Source organism: Crinia signifera, chromosome 7 (genome assembly GCF_055691185.1).
Source record: "Crinia signifera chromosome 7, ASM5569118v1, whole genome shotgun sequence".
In the NCBI taxonomy this organism is placed as follows: domain Eukaryota; kingdom Metazoa; phylum Chordata; class Amphibia; order Anura; family Myobatrachidae; genus Crinia; species Crinia signifera.
In genome coordinates, this window is record NC_139223.1 from 34606604 (window position 1) to 34629948 (window position 23345).

General features: G+C 46.6%; 1 protein-coding gene across 2 annotated transcripts; it reads left to right on the forward strand.

Annotated features, from left to right (window-relative positions):
* Nucleotides 1–92: 92 nt before the first annotated feature.
* On the forward strand, nt 93–22313 carry RPUSD1 (RNA pseudouridine synthase domain containing 1). Of its 2 annotated transcripts, none has more exons than XM_083152793.1 (6): nt 93–189; nt 14405–14603; nt 14904–15027; nt 16686–16788; nt 17905–18006; nt 19420–22313. In XM_083152793.1, exons 2-6 carry the CDS (start codon nt 14422–14424, stop codon nt 19800–19802), a joined length of 894 nt encoding a protein of 297 aa, XP_083008919.1. In that variant the 5' UTR covers nt 93–189; nt 14405–14421; the 3' UTR covers nt 19803–22313. The 2 variants fall into 2 exon arrangements, with proteins under 2 accessions (XP_083008919.1, XP_083008918.1); XM_083152792.1 differs by lacking the exon at nt 93–189 and adding an exon at nt 12292–12419.
* The last annotated feature ends 1032 nt before the right edge of the window (nt 22314–23345 follow it).

Here is a 23345-nt window from a genome sequence, read left to right on the forward strand (position 1 = left end):
CTCCAGGCTTGCTGCGCTGTGATTGGTCGGCATTGCTGCACATGGGTGAGCGCGATGTTGACGGGACTGTCTGTCAGACAGTCACTGACACTGACTGTCTGTGCCACTGCCTACCCTGCTCTGCTGACAGTATCATTCCTGTGTACATACCTTCCCGGTGGCGGCTAGCTACCCTCACGGCGGCATCAGGTACACATTCCCCGGAGTGTATTTATTACACTTGGGGCACCCCACGTTTACAAACCCCCCCCCCCCATCTATGTCCCTGGTGTGTTATGGGTGGAGGGGGATTGAGTGCTCTGCCGCCGGGTATCCTGCCGCCGCTGAGTATTGGGGAGGGGTGCCGCCGCTGGGCATGGGGGTGCACATTCCCCGGAGTGTGGGGGTACACATACACCCCCCCTTCCCCCATTGAGTGCTCTGCCGCCGCTAGGGGAGGAGTGTACTGGTGCCGGGTGTCCTGCCACTGGGTTTGGATGAGGGGGGGGCAGGGGGGGAGAATGCTCTGCCGCTGGGTGTCCTGCCCCCGTTATCTCATCCACCCGACGGCTGCACCTACCCCCCCCCCCCCTGCCCCGACGGCTGCGCACCCCCCATGTGGTGCACACACGCTCCAGAAGATAAGATAAGATAACATTTATTGTCATTGTTACACAATAAAAAACTGAGCAGCAACAAAATTACATCAAAGACACAACGAGAGAACAATTAATAATTTTGGTTAAAATCAGTAATTGCCATAGGGAAGAAGCTATTTCTCATTCGCGTAGTTCTAGACCTAAGACATCGTAGCCTTTTTTTTGATGGTAAGAAAGAAAAGATGTCATAATAAGGATGGTAACAATCATGCATAATACTTTCTCTCTTCCGAGGACAGTTTTTAACAAAGATTTCCTCAACAGAGGTCAGATCACAGCCAATAATGGTCGCTGCAGTCCGAATCACCATATCCAATTTCTTAAGGCAGGGGTTCCCAATCTTTTTTAATTCACGGCACCCTAGAGAATCAGAATTTTTTTCACGGCACCCCTAGGTCCCAAAAAATTTAAGTAGATTGAGTTTATATGCAATTCTTAGCGGCAGTTATGTGGTAAAGGGCAGAATTTGCTTCTGTTTGTACACATTCTATGATTGGCAGCCACCAGCACTGGTTTTGCTCATAAATAATTAACCATTAATAATTTGAGTTGGTCCTGGACCACCAACCCGCGGCACCCCTGCATGTGTCCCGAGGCACCCCAGGGAGCCACGGCACACAGTTTGGGAACCACTGTCTTAAGGTCTTTTTTGGTGCTATTTCCAAACCACACCACAATGCAATATGATATGATGCTTTCAATTACACCCTTGTAAAACCTAATCAAATTTTCCTGAGAAAATTTAGCTGCTTTGAGCTTTCTCAAAAAAAATAAACGTTGGTGAACTTTCTTGACCATCATAGTAATATTTACAGACCAGGAAAAATCATGTGAGATAGTAACCCCTAGTAACTTAAAATCCATAAACCTCTCCCCCACCTCCACATCCCCAATTAAAACCCTTCTTAACAATTTGACTAAAAAAGGTCAGGTGTCTACTATATACAGCTACCTTATTGGTCAAATAGATTTTGGCAGTCTGGATTCCCTGAAAGCTAAGTGGGAACCTAATATAGGGACCTTAGAAGAAGAACAATGGTTGCAGATCCTCAGCTCTGTCAAATATACTACCCTGTGTATGAGATACCAACAAATCTCATTTTATGTTCTACATAGAGCCTACCGCTCCCCCGCGTCCATGTTTAGAGCAGGGCTTAGATCAGATGACATGTGCCCTAGATGTGCCTCACCCGCTGCCGATTTCTGGCACATGCTCTGGTCTTGCCCACAGGTCCATGCATTCTGGGAAGCGGTTTGGGCGGATATAGTTATCACTAGAGACAGGATTATATGCAACATAAAAAGCTTGAAATATGCATGCAAATATGCATGAAAAATACTTAAAATATGCATGAAAAGTGTTAAAATATGCTACATTAAATAATAAAAAAAGTAATTTTTAACTTGTTTATTTAAAAATCAGCATACAATTAGTTGCAAATAACCCTCAAAAATAGGCCCACAGCATCTGCAGATGTCTCGTGCTGTACACAGGATTTTTTTCTTCCTGGCTGCTACAGCAGACTGCAGCATCCAAAGCTCTTCTTGCATCAACTACTTGGACCCTCATCTCCAGCGCCGATGGATCAAATGTCAGCATCGCGTGTAAGGGCGGCACAGTGGAAGGCTTCCTCCTTGTGCCACATACTCACTGTGACATGGCATTTCCTCCGCGTGATGTCACAGCCCTTCGGCCCACCTCCTCTGCTGCAGAAGTCTATCTCTTGGTGTAAAGTCCCAGGCCAGGAGTAGGCATAGGTTCAGGAGCTTCGTAATGGCATCTGCCCGACTGACTTTTATCAACATGGATTGGCAGCCTAGAACAGTGTCAGACATAGCGTACATCCAAGGTCCCCTACACTGCGTACATATTGCCCCGGCCTGCACACTCTACCACTACCTGGCCAGCAGCAGTAGGGCAAAGCAGTGCTTTGACTCGCGGGTGGAAAGGGGGCGGGGCCTAAAATATGCACCATCACTAGATTTTAGGTAAAATATGCAATAACCAGTGAGAATGGGCAAAATATGCAAATGCATATGCAAATATGCAAATGCATATAATCCTGTCTCTAGTTATCACTGAGCCCTCTATCCCGGCCATTGATCCTAAATACTGTATGTTTGCCCTTGACTTTGAAGAGAACCTCTCGCCCATGATATATAAATATGTCCTTTGTCTAACAACCCTGGCTAAGGTCCTTATTGCCAGGAAGTGGTTTGATGTTACTTACCCAAATATCTATAATTGGAGAGCCCTGGTGAATGAGGTTTCTGGGCACGAGAGATTCACTTATAGATCCAGAGGCTCGCCCGCCGCATACCTGAACAAGTGGAGCAGATGGACCTCCTCTAGATTCGCCACGGCCATTGACATTCAACACAATCTCAATATTGGTTAAATTAACTGATAAAGAAGGCTATTAATGCATAAAGTAAAATGGTGACTCACCATACCCATATACCCTCGATTATGCACATCTCTTAACCACGATGCTGCTCAATTACCATATACACGTTATTTACTTTGGATTTTCCCTTGCTTTTTCTCTTTTACCTTTTCTCCCCCCTATTTCTCTTTCCTCCTTAAGGGAGATAGAAAGCTCTTAAAGCAGTTTAGTTATCTAGATATAAAGTTGAAAAATAAGTAATGCCTGTTCTCATATGTATAGCACGAAGCGTACAATGTATTGTCTAAACATATAATCTGTTGAATTGATTATACAAGAAATACGCAAACAATGTTTATGGAAAATGAGACGTTTATTACCATCGACCTAAACAGACATCAATGTATCACTGTTAGAATTGTATGTTCGTGCTTAATGTACATTTTATATACAATAAAAAATTACGCAATTTAAAAAAAAAATCCATAAACCTCTCCACTACCAGGTTATTAATCTGAAGGGGCTCTAATTCCGTCCTCCTACCTCGCCTGAAGTCAATAATAATTTCCTTAGTCTTACACAAATTTAATAACAGGTTATTTCCAGTGCTCCACTTGACCATGTTATCAACTTCTTCTCTATAAGCCCTCTCATCCCCATCCCTAATGAGTCCTACTACCGTAGTGTCGTCTGCAAACTTTATAATTAAGTTGGTATCCGCCTGCGGATAACAATCAAAGGTAAAAAGAGAGAATAAAATCGGACTAAAAACACACCCCTGTGGCGTGCCTGTACTAATCTTGATAACAGAGGATACAAGTTCACCAAGTTTTACTTGTTGAGGTCTATTGATCAGAAAATCTAAGATCCAATTGCATAATGTCACAGAAAACCCCAAACTGCGTAATTTATTTATCAATATATTAGGAAGAATGGTATTAAACGCAGAACTGTAATCTATAAAGAGTAGTCTAACGTATCCATTTGGTTTGTCTAAATGGGATAGAGAGGAATGGACCACTGACAATAGTGCATCCTCCGTTGACCTTTTAGGTTTATATGCAAATTGATTGTTATCAAAACCAGCAGGTAGATACCTCTTCATGTATGACATCACTAACCTCTCGAAGCATTTCATAATTAGGGGGGTCAAGGCAATTGGGCGGAAGTCATTTAAGCTTTCTATTTTTGTTTTCTTAGGAATAGGGACTACTAAGGTATTTTTAAACACTTCTGGGACAATACGAGTCTTAAGAGACAAGTTAAAGATGTATGCAAAGATCATAGCCAATTCGCCAGCACAGCCTTTCAGGACCCTTCCCGGGATTCCATCCGGTCCGGCTGCTTTACTAGAATTAATCCCTAACAAACCCATCCTGACCTCATGTATAGGGAGAACAGGTATTGGTTCACCTTCTATCGGGGGAAGTTTATAACCTAAAGTCCTATTATCCCTATCAAATCTAGCATAGAATTTACTCAGGTCATCCACCAAAGATGCCTCAGCCCCTTCTGGCAAGGGACTACTTTCTTTATAGTTGGTTAGATTATGAATACCCCTCTACATGCTTCTAGAATCATGATCTGTGTTAAACTGACATTCAATTTATTCTGAATATTCTTTTTTAGCCTTGCATATCCCCTTTCCTAACAGGGTTCTAGCTTCCCGATATGCCACCACATCCCCACCCCTAAAAGCCAGATCTCTGCTCCTCAGCAAGGATCTGACCTCCCCGTTAATCCAAGGCTTATCATTGGCACGCTGTATAAAAGTCTTCTGCACAGTAACGTTACCAATACACCAATTAATATAAGACGAGACAATTGAGGCCAAGGAGTCCACATCCACCCCAGAATCAGAGGAGGATGCCTGAATAAACAAATTCCAATCGGTACTGTCCAAACAGTCCTGTAATTCCTCCAATGCTCCGTTTGGCCAAAAACAGACCGTTTTCCTCACCGGTTAAATACAATTAGCAACAGTCTTATATTTTGGTTCAAAGAATAAGGAAACATGGTCCGACAGACCTATATGGGAACGCACCACTACTTTGAAAACATCCTTAACATTACAATATAGTTGGTCTAAAATATTTCCCCCACGAGTAGGAACAAACACCGATTTATAAAATTTTGGTAGCACACTTTTTAGATTAGCTTTGTTAAAATCCCCCGCTATAAGAAACAGACCTTCAGGGCAGATTGTTTGTTGTTTTGCCACAGCATTATGCACAATCTCTAGCGCAACTTTAGTGTCAACTTGAGGCGGAATATAAACTGCCATAACAATTACAGCAGTGAATTCCCGCGGCAGGTAGAATGGCCGGCATTTCACTAATAAGAATTCCACCTCTGGTGAGCAAAACTTTTCCACAATGGAGGCATTGGAGCAGTACTTGTTGTGAATATACTTGCACAAGCCACCACCCCTGGCTTTACCTGAAGCAGAAGTTCTATCAGCTTTAAACAGGGTTCTATCAGGTAACAGAACCCCATTATCAGGAGTGCTTGAATTTTGTCAGGTTTCAGTGAAAATGGACACTGAACAGGAATTTAAAAGGCTTCCACTAACCATACTGAGCAACAACTCAGCCATTTTATTTGATAGAGACCAGACATTAGCAAGATAAATACTGGGCAATGGGGGCCTGAATGGAGCAGATTTTAAGTCCTGCAGCACCCCTGCCCTCTTACCCAGCTTCTGCCTTCTTTCTCTGCACTGTTACATCATAGTTACCTCCCCTCCTGCATTCTGCAGGAGACTCCCTGAAATAGCAGCAATCTCCCTCATTAGTCTAGCAATCTCCCTCATGTCACCTAGCCCACATTACACTGTTAAACCATAGTTACCTCCCCTCCTGCATTCTGCAGGAGACTCCCTGACATAGTAGCAATCTCCCTCTCTCCCTCATTAGTCTAGCAATCTCCCTCATGTCACCTAGCCCACATTACACTGTTACATTATAGTTACCTCCCCTCCTGCATTCTGCAGGAGACTCCCTGTAATAGCAGCAATCTCCCTCTCTCCCTCATTAGTCTAGCAATCTCCCTCATATCACCCGACCCACATTACACTGTTATATTTTTTGGGGGAAAAAGGGAATGAGAGACAGATACATTTACATTGAATCATCAGCACCATTTCCCAGCACTGTATCAAGTATAGTATCTCTTACTAACTGCTTTGGGGCTCATCTACATTTGGATGTAAGTCATTATAAAAGATCCTCTCAGATGTAGCAGTACACACCCAGGCTTCTAGGTGCCACGTTCACAATATATTTTCACAATCTCTCCATATATGGAACTAGACACGCCCTTTAGGGTGGAGCTTGACACGCCCCCTCAATGGGGCGCTGTGCAAAATTCTACTACCAGCTATAATCTCTCTGAAACTAGTTTTCAAAAGTAGGCAAGTATGTGCTGATCCCTGAAATTGCAAGGCCCCATATCAAGTCTAGACCCTGCACTCTCTATAGTTACCCCACTACACTGGGGTCACCTATTAGCCACATACAGGGATCAGCCCCAGGGTATAGTGTCAGCCTACATATACACACAAAACGGGACAGAGCCAGCTTACAATGACACACACACACACAGAACAGCTGCATATGGACGGTCACAAACACCGACAATGGGGAGTGGCGTACACTTGAGCGTACGCCACCGTATACGGACGGGTCTCCTCTTAGACACTGTTAACTAGCATACAACAGAGCGTACGCCACCGTATACGGACGGGTCTCATCCGTTTTCACACCGACATCTTCCGTATATCTGAGCGTACGCCACAGTGCATGGACGGGTCTCGCCTTTTTTCAATGGAAAACTCAGCGTGTGTCACCGATCGTGAGAATGAGTGTACGTCCGTGCGCGGTGACATACCCTTCACATATATGGCACTGAAAAATTTTGCCTTTCAACTATAATTAAGACAATTAATTAATTATTCTGTTATTCAATAATTGTTTTCTATTAACTCAATTGTCTACCTTAATAATCACCCTAATAAAACATCATTTTAACCCACATTACATGTATATTTATTATGTTCTAATGTTGCATTTTAATCACTATCTATGTTTCCCCACATTGGTTTTACTTTTAAATAAAGTTATGTTGGTGTTACAGTGAAAAAGTTGACACATGTCGACTTCTGTGAATTGAGTGTCCTGCTTTTTAAAGTTTACAAAAACACTTTCTGAATGGGTGTAGCTGGTTATAAAATAACTACCCCGACATATATAAGCAGGTATTAGAATGAATCTTACCTAAAATTAAACCAACCTTTACATGTAGAGAAGTGTAGAAAGATATGCTTCCAATGTGTTTGAGGGCTGTGTGTGGCTTGCAGGTAGTGAAATCATGGTTTTCACTTAATAGGCTGCAGCATTGCTTATTACATTCAGGTGTAGTAATCAGCATTAATTAGCAGACCCAGGTGTCTGCTCTCATGCGGTATCTCTAGGGGTGGTCTGGAGCTATCTTTGATGTCCGTTTGTTTTTGGCCCAAAATGCATGGTGTGTTCGTCGATCGAGCGGTTGTAGCATCGTACATTTTTTGGTGCACACCCCCGTGTACGCCCATGTTTACGCCCAGTTTTCCTCATTATTCCGGTCGCTCCCCTAAAAACGCCCCCATGCCGCCCACAATGACCGTACTCTTGCGGACAGGTTTTTTCGCACGGAGAGACCCGTCCGTGAGCGGTGTGAGGTCGCCGCACCTGCGCATTGCGAAAGCTACGCATGCGCAGATGAAAAAAAAAACCGATCCGCCCGTATACGGTCCCACCGTACTGAGCAGAATAAGGCCCATAATTACTAGCCTGCAGCCCGGGCACTCCTGCTCCTCCCCCTGCATCTCCTCTGAGCTCCCAGCTTACTCGGCTGTCAGTCTTCCCTCCAGCAGCTCACCGCACTAGCTCCCCTCCCTCCTCCTCCTGGATGCCTCCAGCGTGCAGCGGGGGGGGTGTTTGTAGGGGAGAGAGATCCATCACTGCTGCTGCCACGACCTCAGGTGTGCGGTCAGGTGACCCTGCTGGCCTGGGCGGCTCAGTCTGACGCTGTCTATGTCCCGCGGTGCCTGGCTGGCCTATTATCGCGCTAAGCTCCGCCCCATCGCAGCCATACTCGCGCATGCGCAGTCCGGATTTTAGGATGGGGCTGGAATATTCCGGGGATTGAAAGGGCTTTGCGGGGCACCGGTAGAAGGGGACTGAAACGGGAGGCTCCCGCAGAATGCGAGAGTATACGCAAGTATGACATAAATAAAAGTTATTCTGTTTATGTCATCATTGCAGTTTCACATTGTGAATCATTGTGTCACATGACGTCAGCCACCCCCATCTGCAGAGGAAATAAAGTCAGTTTAGACTGACTTATTTTCAAAGGCAGGAAAAATCATTCGATAGGATGCGTTAGAGAACGGATTTGGGCGGGGATAGGCATTAAGGTGGCTCGCTAAGCAGTGGTCGTTATACCCCTTTCAGATTTACTACCCAGGATTTTAAACCCAGTTCAATCCCAGGCTTTTAAAAATCCTGGGTCCTGCCTGCTCGCTGTCACATCTTCAGGGTCAGTATTCAACTGACCCCCCTGCATACGCCAATTCCTCCTCGCTTTTTGGAGCGAGGGGAAATTGGCGTATACGGCCATTGAAACAGCGAGACTCACCGCTCACGATTGTTGAATACAGGGAGCGGCTGGCGAGGGGGTTAAACAGCGATGATCACTTGTTTTCTACAATCCCCGCCGTTTAACCCCCTCGCCGGCCGCATTGATTATGTCACAGAGTAAAGTATATGTAGTAGTATATATAGCTTTTATATAATTGTATGATGTTATATATATATATATATATATATATATATACACACACACACAGATGGAGCGCCCCTCGTTCAGCACAGGGGGTTTCCAAAATGTCCCCACTGGTGATCGCTGGCGGAGAGGCACTCCATCGGACGGGACGGGAACTCTGCCCGTCTCCACTTCAGGGAGACAGGCAGGCAGGGTTAGGGGTTGTGTCAAGACACGCCCAGTGGGTGTTACAAGACACGCCCATGGGTGGATTAAGCCACGCCCCTTTCGCCGTGCAGATGTGTCCCTCTTTCTAATTTTTAAATGTTGGGAGGTATGCGGCTGTGAATGGGAAGAGGGAGGCCCAGGGACCGAGTGTGAATGGGAAGAGGTAGGCCCAGGTGCTGAGTGTGACTGGGAAAAGTAAAGCTGTGTACACACAGGGGTGATAGGGGCTGACCCTATGCCAGTGATGGGAGTGTGCCCCAGCAATATATCGCCAGGTGCGCTCCTGCGACCAGCTAATTACCTCTGCGGCACCACCGGCAGAGGTTCCTTTTCATCAGCGACCATCTCTGGTCGCTGATGAAAAGGAGACACTGGGCAATATATTACTCTGCAATATATTGCTAGCAATATATCTCCCCCGTGTGTACGGGGCTGGAGGCCCAGGTGTGACTGGGAAGAGGGAGACCTGGGTGCTGAGTGTGACTGGGCAGTGGGAGGCCCAGGTGCCAAGTGTGACTGGGAGGAGGGAGGCCCAAGTGCTGAGAGTGACTAGGCAGTTGGAGGCCCGGGTGCCGGGTGTGAATGGGAGGAAGGAGCCCCAGGTGTGAATGGGAGGAGGTAGGCCCGTGTGCCAAGTGTGATTGGGAGGAGGGAGGCCCGAGGGCCGAGTGTGACTGGGAAGAGGAAGGCCTGGGGGCTGAGTGTGATTTGGAGGAAGAGGGTCCAGGTGCTGGGTGTCTGTGTGACTGGGAGGAGACTGTGTGTTAGGGAATGGGATCATTCGTCAGACTGCATTTAGGTCTACAGTCATTAGGTCGACCCCACTAGGTCGACTGGCAGGAAGGTCGACCTGACTTAAGGTCGACATGACTTAAGGTCGAATTTGCATAAAGGCCGACATGAGGAAGGTCGACTGGTCATAAGGTCGACATGGGTTTTTCACTGTTTTTTTATCCGAATGTCGACACAGTCGACATGGACACAGTTGGCAATGAGAATCGGACCCTCGCATCGCTCGCTTCGCTCGCAATGCTTCGGGCACGGTGCCTCGCTGCGCTCGGCACACTATTTTATTCTCCCACCACGCCCTAGTGGATGGTAGGGCATGAAATACCGCCTGTCGGCACATGTCGGCTCAAAAAACAGTGAAAAACCCATGTCGACCTTATGACCAGTCGACCTTCCTCATGTCGACCTTTATGCAAATTCGACCTTAAGTCATGTCGACCTTGGCCCATGTCGACCTTAAGTCAGGTCGACCTTCCTGCCAGTCGACCTAGTGGGGTCGACCTAATGACTGTAGACCTAAGTTCATTCTAATAGATGACCGCATCCCGTTGGGACTCGGGAGGAAGCTGTGTGTTGGGACTCGGGAGAAGGCGCTGTGGTGTGTGTGTTGGGAGGAGGATTTGTGGTCTGGTCACTGGTGTGGTGTGTGTGCTGGGTCTCGGGAGGAGGTGCTGTGGTCTGATCACTGGTGTGGTGTGTGTGTGTGTAGGGACTCGGGAGGTGTTGTTGTCTGGTCTGGTGTGTGTTGTGAGGAGGCTGTGTGTTGCGTCTCGGGAGGAGGTGTTGTGGTGAATGGTCTGGTCACTGGTGCGGTGTTTGTTGGGAGGAGGCTGTGTGGTGTGTGTGTTGGGGGAGGCTGTGTGTGTAGGGACTCGGGAGGAGGTGTTGTCTGGTCTGGTGTGTGTTGTGAGGAGGCTGTGTGTTGGGTCTCGGGAGGAGGTGTTGTGGTGAATGGTCTGGTCACTGGTGTGGTGTGTGTTGGGACTTGGGAGGAGGAGGCTGTGTGTGTGTGTGTGAGGCAAGAAGGAGACGGGGCTGAAGTTGGCTTCTTATTTGGCCAGCTTCTTATTCACTTCTTATTCAAGCTCCAGCTTTTTCGAGCTCCAGCTTCTTATTCAGGACAATCACTTTTACAAGGGTTAATGAGCGTTGGACCACAAATTTGACACCAGGGGGGTCACTTATATAACACCCACTTGCAATTTATTTTGACCAACAAGGATTTGGGCAGAAATAGGGCACTAAAGTGGGCATGGGTCCCAGATTCCATCATTTTGAATAAGTAGCTGGTGTCCTGCAAGGGTTAAACAGCGTTGGTCAAACAGTATGACACTTGAAACCCGCACAAGGGGGTCACGTACATATGACCCACTTGCAATTTCTTTTCGTGACCCCCTGTGCGGGTTTCAAGTGTCATACTGTTTGACCAATGCTGTTTAACCCTGGCATGACACAGCTACTTATTCAAAATAATGACATCTTGGACCTATGCCTACTTTAGTGCCCAATTTGTACCCAAATCCTTGTTGTTCAAAAGAAATGGAAAGTGGTTCAGATGTACGTGACCCCCTGTATTGATTTCTTGTTGTGTCAAATTTGTGGTCCAACACTCATTAAGGCTGGTTTCACACACTCCGGCTCCTGCCGGACGGTGAAATCCCGCACGGCCAGGGAGCCGTGCCGCACACACTAGTTTATCATGGAAGGGATGGCCACAGCCCGGCAGCCGTCCCTTCCAGTGGCGGGATCCGGCTGCAACCGTGCGGCCGGGTCGTGGCCGTCCCGTGTGAATGGACACAATAGTGTCCATTCACAACTAATGTGTGCGGCACGCCTCCCTGGTCGTGCGGGATTTCACCGTCGTGTGAAACCAGCCTCACTCTTGTAAAAATGATTGTCCTGAATAAGAGGCTGGAGCGGGTATGGGTAAAAACCGTACCAGGACAAGACCCCGGACCGGACATCAAAATCTGCAGTCCGGAGCTTGTAGCGTCCGATCTTGGGGGTGTCCTGTCTGGGGGGCTGCCTGTGACACCTGTCACCAGGTAGAGGAGGAGCTGGAGAATAAAGCCTCCCTGTATGGTCCGGGCATGTAGCAAAAACCGGACGGTCCTGACCACATAGGGAGGCTGTAATTTCCCCTTCCCTGTGTCCCTGATGATAGCTATCACAGGGACCTCCCCGGACAAGACACCCCCGGACCGGACACCACAAGCTCCGGACTGCTTATTTTGATGTCCGGTCCGGCGTTTAGTCCAGGTCCGGTTTTTACATTGTCCCAGCTGGGAGCTTGAATAAGCAGTGAATAAGAACGAAGCTGGCCGAATAAGAATAAGAAGCCAACTTCAGCCTCGTAGTTCATAGTAACTCCTCCAGTCCATATCCGATGATCCCTCCTCCCCCTTCAGCTCCCTGCCCTTTCCTTCCTGGTGACGCTGCGGCCGCCATCTTGTGTCCTGGCATCTCCCGGGATCCTCCGATTGGCCGGCCCCGCGTAGGCTGCGCTGTGATTGGTCGGTGTTGCTGCAGTCTGGTGAGGGCGGTGCTAACGAGACTGTACCGACTGCGGACACCAGTACGTATAATTTTTCCGTCTGTATGTACGTACATTCACCGTGTCTGCCCGGTGTAACTTACTGTATATACTGACGTCCCCTGTGTGTGTATAAAGCTGTAATGCGCGCGCACTGCTACTGACCTGTCTCATGTTCCCTGAGCGCTATTATTCTCTGTGCATGCTATGGGGGACCGCACAGTACCACTTCCCTGGTACAATGGGCATTGTGCATGTATACATGTATGGGGACCGCACAGTACCACTTCTCTGGTGCAATGGGCATTGTACATCTATACATGCATGGGGAACTGCACAGTACCACTTCTCTGGTGCAATGTGCATCTATACATGTATGGGGAACTGCACAGTACCACTTCTCTGGTGTGATGGGCATTGTGCATCTATATAGATATATATGGGGAACTGCACAGTACCACTTCTCTGGTGTGATGGACATTGTACATCTCTATATGTATGGGGACCACACAGTACCACTTCTCTGGTGTAATGGGCATTGTGCATATATATAGATATATATGGGGGACCGCACAGTACCACTTCTCTGGTGTGATGGGCATTGTGCATATATATAGATATATATGGGGGACCGCACAGTACCACTTCTCTGGTGTGATGGGCATTGTGCATATATATAGATATATATGGGGGACCGCACAGTACCACTTCTCTGGTGTAATGGGCATTGTACATCTATATGTATGGGGACCACACAGTACCACTTCTCTGGTGTAATGGGCATTGTACATCTCTATATGTATGGGGACTGCACAGTACTACTTCTCTGGTGTAATGGGCATTGTACATCTATATGTATGGGGACCACACAGTACCACTTCTCTGGTGCAATGTGCATTGTGCATCTATATAGATATATATGGGGGACCGCACAGTACCACTTCTCTGGTGTAATGGGCATTGTACATCTCTATATGTATGGGGACCACACAGTACCACTTCTCTGGTGTAATGGGCATTGTACATCTCTATATGTATGGGGACTGCACAGTACTACTTCTCTGGTGTAATGGGCATTGTACATCTCTATATGTATGGGGACCACACAGTACCACTTCTCTGGTGTAATGGGCATTGTACATCTCTATATGTATGGGGACCGCACAGTACCACTTCTCTGGTGTAATGGGCATTGTACATCTCTATATGTATGGGGACTGCACAGTACCACTTCTCTGGTGTAATGGGCATTGTGCATCTATATATATGGGGGACCGCACAGTACCACTTCTCTGGTGTAATGGGCATTGTACATCTATATATGTATGGGGACCACACAGTACCACTTCTCTGGTGTAATGGGCATTGTACATCTCTATATGTATGGGGACCTCACAGTACCACTTCTCTGGTGTAATGGGCATTGTATGTCCCTTCAGGGAGAAAATGCTCTGCTCCTGGACTTCCTTGGTAATGTATGATTGCCATCACTTGTGGTGACACACCTTTACCTAGCTCCCGACAGGTGATGGCGATCATACATTACCAGGGAAGTCCAGGAGCAGAGCATTTTCTCCCTGAAGGACAGGGTCAGGTAGGCAACCATGCTGTATGCCTTGGCTAATGGGCATCTGATTGGCGCAACCAGTGAATAGCTCCGGTACCACCATTCCTGGAGCTACAAAGTTGGGCGGTCCGTAGTAATCGTGGGTTCTTAAGAATGTTGGTCTAGCACAGGGGTGGCCAAACTGGTCCTCGGGGTCTACCAACAGTCCATGTTTTCCAGGCCACCCACCTCATGCACAGGTGCAGTCATTACTAATATTTTCAAACCTGTGCTGCATTCATTCCTAACCGACACATTCTACAGATCCACAGGTGGCCTGGAAAACATGGACTATTGATGGACTGTTGGCCACCCCTGGTCTAGCACATACCATGTCTGCCTACACTGTGCTTACGTCACAGTTGCACTGTATCTGTTTTATATTGATATTCTTATTGTCCAAACGATTTCTCTGTTTCAGCCAGTATCTGTGTCCTAATGGAGCCAGGCAGCATGGAGAACCTGGTTATTCTGTATCAGAGCCCAGATTTCATAGTGGTTAACAAGCACTGGGACATCCGTATCGATTCGAAGATGTGGTACGAGAAGCTGACAGTACAGAGTCAGCTGAAGAACCGGTTTCCTGAGCTGGCCGATCCGGACACTTACTACGGATTCAGGTGTATAAGGGCGATGGCGGGATTGCCGCTAGGCCTCCGGTATATTGTCATACCTGCGGCAGGTCACGTGGGGGCACTGACACTAGATGGATCAGAACAATAAGCATGCACGTATCATACAAGAGATTAGCGGGTTGGTCATTTATTGGATGGCTTATTCTGTAGACGCTGCGGGATTAGACATAAAACAATCCAATTAATGAAGCAATTTGCAGCAGATTTGGAGGTAGGGTCTCATTGATACAGCCTGCTCGGGGGTCATACAGGAAACTTATGCTGTGCCCTATTTACCCCTCGCAGGTTCTGCCATCAACTGGACTTCTCCACCAGCGGAGCTCTTTGTGTCGCCCTCAACAAGGAAGCAGCAGGACGGGCGTACAAGTGCTTTAAAGAGCGTACGGTCACCAAGGTGTACTTGGCACTGGTAACTATGAAGCTGTTGTGGGTCGTTTCTGGCAGTTACTTGCCACAGACCTCATATACGGGTAGCTAGATATCATAATACCGCCTATCAGTTCTCTAGGAACTGGTGACATCACTGGGGCATGTGGTATTTGATGCCGCATGCCTCAGTAATGTCTTTATTGCCGCGCTCTGCCACTGTGAATATCCTGCGTGTAATGTAATGTTGAGTTCGTTTGTAAAGAATCCTTGTAATTTGCTGCCTGTATTTATCCATCATTACTGCTAGATTGGCCTAATATACAAAACATATTGCTAGACATTTACACAGACGATAATCCCAGTGCCAGAGCACGGCACTAAAACCTGATACGTTTTTATCTGTAACGGGAGCGTGGCAGGCAGCTAAAAACACCCAGTGCGCAGGTACAACACCATAGATACATAGATAGATAAAATGAGTGTTGTGTTTGCTCACACAATGGCCCTGGTTCAGAAGCACATGCAATGTCGATGTTGACGTAGTGGAGCGGTAAAGCGGTGGGCTCCCACCTCTGAACGAGTCTGACCTGACAGTGAATGCAGACACCACACAGTGGTAATTTATAACCCGCTTAAGAAAAATAATTCCTTCCAACTTTTGTTCATTATTCAGTCTTCTGCCCATTAGTTACATCGGGGGAAGCCATTGTAGGGCTGAATTAATAATCATGTTGTTAATACATTCTAACAACTCACTAAGAGCATGAGTGAGTCTGGGCCTCCTTGGTGGCAGTCTAGGCCTCTTGGGTGTCAGTCTGTAGCGTGGCCTCCTGGGTGTCAGTCTGCAGTGTGGACCTCCTGGGTGTCAGTCTGCAGCGTGGCCTCCTGAGTGTCAGTCTGCAGTGTGGTCCTCCTGGGTGTCAGTCTAGGCCTATTGGGTGTAAGTCTGCAGTGAGGGTCTCCTGAGTGTCAGTCTAGGCCTCTTGGGTGTAAGTCTGCAGTGTGGGCCTTCTGTGCATCAATCTGGGGCTACTGGGCAGCCTAAGCCTTAAATGTCAATCTGGACCTCTGCTGCTTAGAAGTAGAGGTATCACTGTGGCTTTAGTATGTACTTACAGAGGACATGTCAGTAGAATAGTAACTACCAGGCCAGATTGACACCCAGTCACTCTGGCCTGGTAGTTACTATTCTACTGACATGTCCTCTGTAAGTACATACTAAAGCCACAGTGATACCTCTACTTATAAGCAGCAGAATCCATCTGGCTGACAGACCTTGATCGCACCATCACCCCCCTACTTACTATACACACACACTACACTGTGTTATACATATGAGGGTCCTGGTTGAGGCTCCTATCGTACAAAGCTGCATATGTTTTGAGAAGGGCCGTTTTTAAAGGAGCTTTCAACTTATGCAAAAACCCAAGTGTTACTGAGTGTGTGGGCAGCCATGGAGCTGTACAATCCGCAGTGTGCTGCTAGTCTGAGGAAACTGAATTGTTGGCTTCCTGTAACTGATGCTTTCCTGACGTAGGCAGAATTCTCCCAGGTTTTATCCAATTAGTAGTTTTTCCCGGATCGTAGCACTTCGGATTCTGGCGGTGATGCGCTCTGGGAGCGTATAGTGCTGTCTGCCTGTACAATGTGCCTCTGTGGATAGGATTGCGTTCAGCGCTGTGACTTGTTCCCTCACAGGTCAGGGGCATAGTGACCGAGAACTGCATGACCATCACACTGGCCATCGGAAAGGACACCCGAGACGGCCTCACTCACATGATGTGCGTGGAAGGGACACAAGGTGAGTCCTGGACCAGGTGTAGTGGCCTCATCTGCACACTGTAACCCATAGCATACAATGAGGTATCCGCTTCCACTAGTCCCACTTGTCATATACTATGTGATATTTATATTTCGTTTAGGAGTTTTATTTGGCCATATATGTTTTTTTTATTTTATGTCTATTAGTTATGTAAACTCAATATTATTTGTTAACTAAGAGGGACCTTTAGTGGCTTTTAGAGGCTCCAGGTTTCATTTGGATCTATTATACCCCTTTCAGACTGTAAATGCCGGGTCGCAATCGGGATGCGGGTCCGTCCCAGGAACAGTCTGAAAGCTTATTGCTGGGTCGCTGACGTTCGAGGGGGCAGAGCAATGTCGGGGGGACGGGGGTAGAAGGCAGCACTTGGAAGTAACACTGTTTCCAAGCACTGGGTTGAAATGCTGGGTTGCTTGACCCGGGAAACATGGCTGTGGCGCTTTCAGACCGTAGATCAACCCGGGTTAACACGACAATTACCCTGGTTGAGTTGGTGGCCTGGTCTGGGGTATTAGTGATGCTTTAAATGGAATTGCTTCATTAGGTGTCTTCCCTAGCAAAGACCCTGGTATGGAGAAAACCCTTATCGATGTCCTGTGGTGATGTTACTGGGATTTCCTGTTACATTGTGGAAGCCTTCCGGTGCTGTCTCTTTGTGCGGACAGCGTTCCGTTATAATAGTGCTTTTACAGGTCGCGAGGTCCACAAACCAGTGTAATGATTCATGGCAGCATCACAGCACCTAATGCCTGTCACTGAGGGGTAAATGTATGAAGCTGGGAGAAGTGCTATCTATCCCTATGAAGAACGTTATGTGCAAGGTGATAATGCACCAGCCAATCAGCTCCAAACTGCCCATTTACATATTGGAGCTGATTGGCTGGTCACATTTGTAATTACCATTCTGCATGATAGAACATACTACCAGCAGTATCACCCTAATCATCTCTCATTTGTTACTTCTAGTAGAAATGTAACTTCCATATGTCAAATGAACTGACTCCCTGGTCAGGAAAACCAGGACAGTGCTGGACATTGGCCTGATTGTAAAATACTTACGTAACCAAATGTTCCTCCTGATTCCCCTCTTGTAAGGGTGTGAGAATGCAAAGCCATGTCAGACCGACCTCATCGTGCTGCAGCATGGATTATACAAGGGAGATCCTGTCACCAAAGTCCTGCTACAGCCTTTAACCGGTAGGTGGCAGAAACAGAATTATGACCTAAGAGACTCGGTTGCTGAAATCAACTTTTTCTAACTCAACATCTCTGATCATTTATCGTTACTATGTTTCTTCATTGGTGTGTAATTAATTTCCGCAATCCAGCCATGGCACACTATTACAGACCGTACAGCACAGGGACTCATAACAGGCCAGCTACCTGTTTCCCCAGGTAGTGAGACCATGAGCCAACCCCTGGCACAGCTTATATCAGCCTCGGGACTTGTTTCCTAGCACGGCGCCCATCGCATGGTATACCATAAGACTAAATATGGTATGCGATGCGATGTTGTACAATAAAAAATTGTATGGCATCGTATGCCATACAACGGAATACAATGCGATGGTATACGATTTTTTTTATTGTACAACCACCCTGATGGGTCCTTTACAATGTTAAATGCCCCCCCACTATCAACGCCAACCCGAAACGTGGCAACCGGCAGCGGTACGCCTCCTCTGACCTTTTCATACCCCCACTATCCACGTCGGCGTGGAGTTGATAGTGTGGCGAGCCACCGAGCCCGAAGCGCGGCGAGCTCCGCAAGGAATACATGTAAAGTAATATGCGTCCCCTCACGGGGCTCGCCGCGCTTCGGGCTCGGAGGCTCGCTGCGCTCGCCACACTATCTAACATCAACTCCACGCCGATGTGGATAGTGGGGGTATGAAAAGGTCGGAGGACGCGTACCGCCGGCGCTCGCCACGCTACGGGTTTGCGTTGATAGTGAGGGGTGCATTTAACATTGTAAGCACCCATTAGGGTGCTTATACAATTAAAAATCGCATTGCATGCATTGTATGCGGCTATATGGCATGCGATGCATGCAATGGCATAATATGCCATAAGATGGAAATCTTGGGCGCCATGCTAGGAAACAAGTACCTCAGCCTCTTACAGGGGTAGGTACTCATTTCGGCTACTCTCAGGACAAAGGCCTAAAGACCAGAAATGGGCCTCGTTGATGGAGCCCTCACTTCTCTCTCACATCCGCACCCCCAGGATCCATTATCCGGCTTTTACTAAAAGCCAAAACTCTAATCAAGTCTGTTTTGCAAAAGAGATATTTCCTAAAGGGTAACACATACAGATGGAGCCCCTCTCTTCTGTGCCCGGCTCTCGCCAGTCCTCACGAGCACGTGCGTCCCAGTTTCTCGGCGGCTGGGCAGCGGGACCCTGCCGTCTCCGGGAGACGGGCAGGTTTAGGGGGGGTTCGGGGAGGTGGTGGGGACCGGCGATGGTGGTGGGGAGCTCTGTTTCCTCTCTTTATCATTGCTTCTATCACATTACATATACTGATCGCTCCATATTTCCTTGTTAATGTACCAAGCGGCATTGCCATTGTATATATCCATGCTAAAATACATATATTTTGTATAATTTCAGGCCGTACCCACCAGCTTAGGGTCCATTGCAGTGCTCTGGAATATTCCATTGTCGGTGACTTCACCTATAGCCTTAAAAAGGACACCGACCCGTATAGGATGATGCTTCATGCCTATTACCTGCGCATCCCCACCGACCATGAGCTTATTGAGGTCACCGCGCCAGATCCTTTCCTGCCCGACACTGACCCCGGTTGGCTGCCGACAGATACCGTTCACTGTCTGGGTGATGCCATGACTGAAATTATCAAAAAGGTGTTGGCATCCGAGAGCAGAGAGCTGGAGACGAAGCAGACGGTGGCGAGTCCAGCGGAACAGAAGACCGAAACTAAGCGGGAACAAGTTGAGTGTCAGCAGTGGTTAGCGGAGTGGGCTTGTGAATAGACTGCTTTGTACCTGATCGTTCTCACTGTAGCTTTAATCGCTGTAGGTTGCAAAGCAATGCCTACGTAACCATTAGCAACTTAGCCATAGGTTATACAGTGGCCCTCGGGTCAGCCTGCTCTAGGACCACAATGCAATGCTTCCAAAGTATCTTCTGTGTCAAGGCGGTTCACCAGCAATCTAGCGCTGCTAGCGTATTTTAATGCATTTATTACTATGCCTAGGCCATGGTAACATAACAGTATGGAAATTGCACTTCTAATTTCCACTGTGATTTGCAATGGGGCAGCTACTAATGGGTGGAATTTAAAATGCACCAATGGCCCATATGTCATGGTGACAGCCATTTTGTGATGGCAGCCTATCACAGAGTCCCAGTCTTGCTGCTTCCTATCACAGTCTGCAATCTTGGTGATGTCACATGCTCTTAGCCAATGGATTGTTTGCTTTATTGTGAGTCTTGGTTTAGTCCAAAAGATGTCTTCCTCCAGATGGTGGTTATAGCCTGGTGTCTTTCTCCGTGGGTTTCCTGTCCAGGCAGTTTTATTTCCCTGATGTATCAAACCTTCTAAAGAAGACAGTTAGAGAAATTGTCCATAGCAACCAACTGGCTTCTGTTTGGCTAAATCTGATTGGTTGGTAGGGCCAACTTCTCCATTTGTCTTCTTTAGAACGTTTAAAAAATATCCGCCTTAATGGTGGCTTAATTATAATGGGACCCCTGAGTTCAGAGGGGCCAACACAGCAAACCCTGCACCTATTTCTCTTTGAGCATTACCTTTCCAGGAGGCTCAGCGCCGCCGGCTGTAGTGCTGCAATATCACTGGGAAAATGGCGATGCAGACATCTGCCCGGAGACCCACCTGCCAGTCTACTGATGCTAGAGAAGCAAAGTCAGCTGGCAAGGGCGCTTGAACGAAAGCTGTACACCTGCACCCTCCTCTCTTGATATGCCTCTGCATCGTATTGGTAGTATTACTGGCGTTGCCAGTGGCAGGCAATTAGATTTAAGCTATCACTGTGTATCCTGTACTAGATAAATGATAGCTGCGATCTGATTGGTCGTTATGGATAATACCTTCATTTTAACTTTTTAGAAGATTTAGTAAATCAAGCCATTAGGGGTATATTTACTGAAGCGGCAGATGTTTCCCATAGCAACCAATCCGATTCTAGCTGTTATACTCTAGAACATGCATGGCCAAACTGTGGCCCCCCAGCTTTTGTGAAACTACACATCCCAGCATGCTTTGCAATAGTTTTAGTATTCCCTAATAGCAAAACTGTGGCAAGGCATGATGGGACTTGTAGTTTCACAACAGCTGGGGGGGCCATAGTTTGGCTATGCCTGCTTTAGAATATGCTAGACAAATCAGATTGGTTTCTATTGGCAAAATCTCTCATAAAAACTCACACTTTAGTAAATCTACCCCCTTCTGTGTATTATAATGTTTACTAATACTGAAATGTTTTACATATTTGTGATAATGTGTCACTTGTTGTTTTCTTTTCATTCTATGTTATTGGTTTTAATACTACTTCTGGTTCATCTGCAAAATCAAATTCTCTTTGTAATGGACAAATCCATCATGCACTGCAGGTGGGGTAGATGGAACATGTGCAGGTATATGGAACACGGTCGCTATATGTCACTCGCTCTGGGGCAGATTTATTAAGCTTGGAGAAGAGATAAACTGGAGATAAGGCAAAAGGAGATAAAGCACCAGCCAATGAACTGTGTTTGAAAATGACAGTTGGGAGTTGATTGGATGGTGCTTTATCTCCTTTTGCCTTATCTCCAGAAGCTTAATAAATCTGCCCCAGAGTGTCCTATCCACACTACAGGCCCCGTCGCATGACCATTGTGGCTATATGAATGCATGACTCTGGCGCCTGGACTGCTGCAAAAAACATCAGCCAACTTCGCAAACATCGGCATCTCTGTATCGGTCCCACAATAGCAACGAATTATCAGGGAAGACGAATGTAGACTGTAGGGTTCTTGTTTTGTACCCTTTTATCAGTATTTGACCATTGACTTCTCAGTATTTAGTAAGAAGCTGCAGCCTGTTACAGTACTGCCGGTGTAGGCAGATGAGGACGGTCTTACATTTACTAAACATATTTAGAAAAATAATTCAATTTGTACAGGAAATTTACTAAGATGGGAATTCTATTTCACAGGGGATGTTGCTACGTTTAACCAATCAGATGCTATCAATTATCTTCTAGAAGGTGCTAATTTAATAAGTCCCGTTAACCCAGGGCTGGGCAACAGATGTTGATGAACTACACATCCCAGCATGCCTTGCATCAGTTTCAGCAAGGCCACATAGCAAAACTAATGCAAAGCATCCTGGGATGTGTAGTTCATTAACATCTGGAGGGCCGGTGTTGCCCAGCCCTGCGTTAACCAATGCTAAAGAACACGTAAAGAACACACTGAATTGTACACAAATGGGGATGTACACCCTGCGCTTTACTGACAATATTCAAATAATATACATACACATTGGTTGAGATAAAAATAGAAGTAACTTTTATTATACCAAGTTTAACAATATAAAAAAGGATCAGTTTAAATGGCAATATATATGTTAAAAATACACTATATAATGCTCAATAAAAATATTGATATTAAAAATAATTCTACTGACTGCTATTACCGGTATACACACACAAAAGGACAGGGGGTCACAGGACAAACATATATAGTCCTGGTGCACTGGCCAGTTGGGTGTAAAATAGTAGTTTTGTTCAAAGTCTTGTATGCTTGTTAGAGCAGTTTGGAGAAAATACCTGTTCCCAGGGTACAAGGGGTCTGCCGGCAGACTTACCCGTCAATGCCGTGTTGCGCAATCGGCATAGGCGGGATCTCCACATGCATCGACTAGTTTCGCCAAACAGGCTTCTTCAGGATGGTGATGGATCCTGAAGAAGCCTGTTTGGCGAAACTAGTCGATGCATGTGGAGATCCCGCCTATGCCGATTGCGCAACACGGCATTGACGGGTAAGTCTGCCGGCAGACCCCTTGTACCCTGGGAACAGGTATTTTCTCCAAACTGCTCTAACAAGCATACAAGACTTTGAACAAAACTACTATTTTACACCCAACTGGCCAGTGCACCAGGACTATATATGTTTGTCCTGTGACCCCCTGTCCTTTTGTGTGTGTATACCGGTAATAGCAGTCAGTAGAATTATTTTTAATATCAATATTTTTATTGAGCATTATATAGTGTATTTTTAACATATATATTGCCATTTAAACTGATCCTTTTTTATATTGTTAAACTTGGTATAATAAAAGTTACTTCTATTTTTATCTCAACCAATGTGTATGTATATTATTTGAATATTGTTAGTAAAGCGCAGGGTGTACATCCCCATTTGCCTACTCCATACTACTTTGGGTATTTGTAGTGTACCCACACACCCAGCAGCTAACTCACAATTTCATTGGTTTGTGGCACAGTCATCTCACCCCTCCTACCTTTACACTGAATTGTACAGTTGGATGAGTATATTTTCGGAAGAAGAGT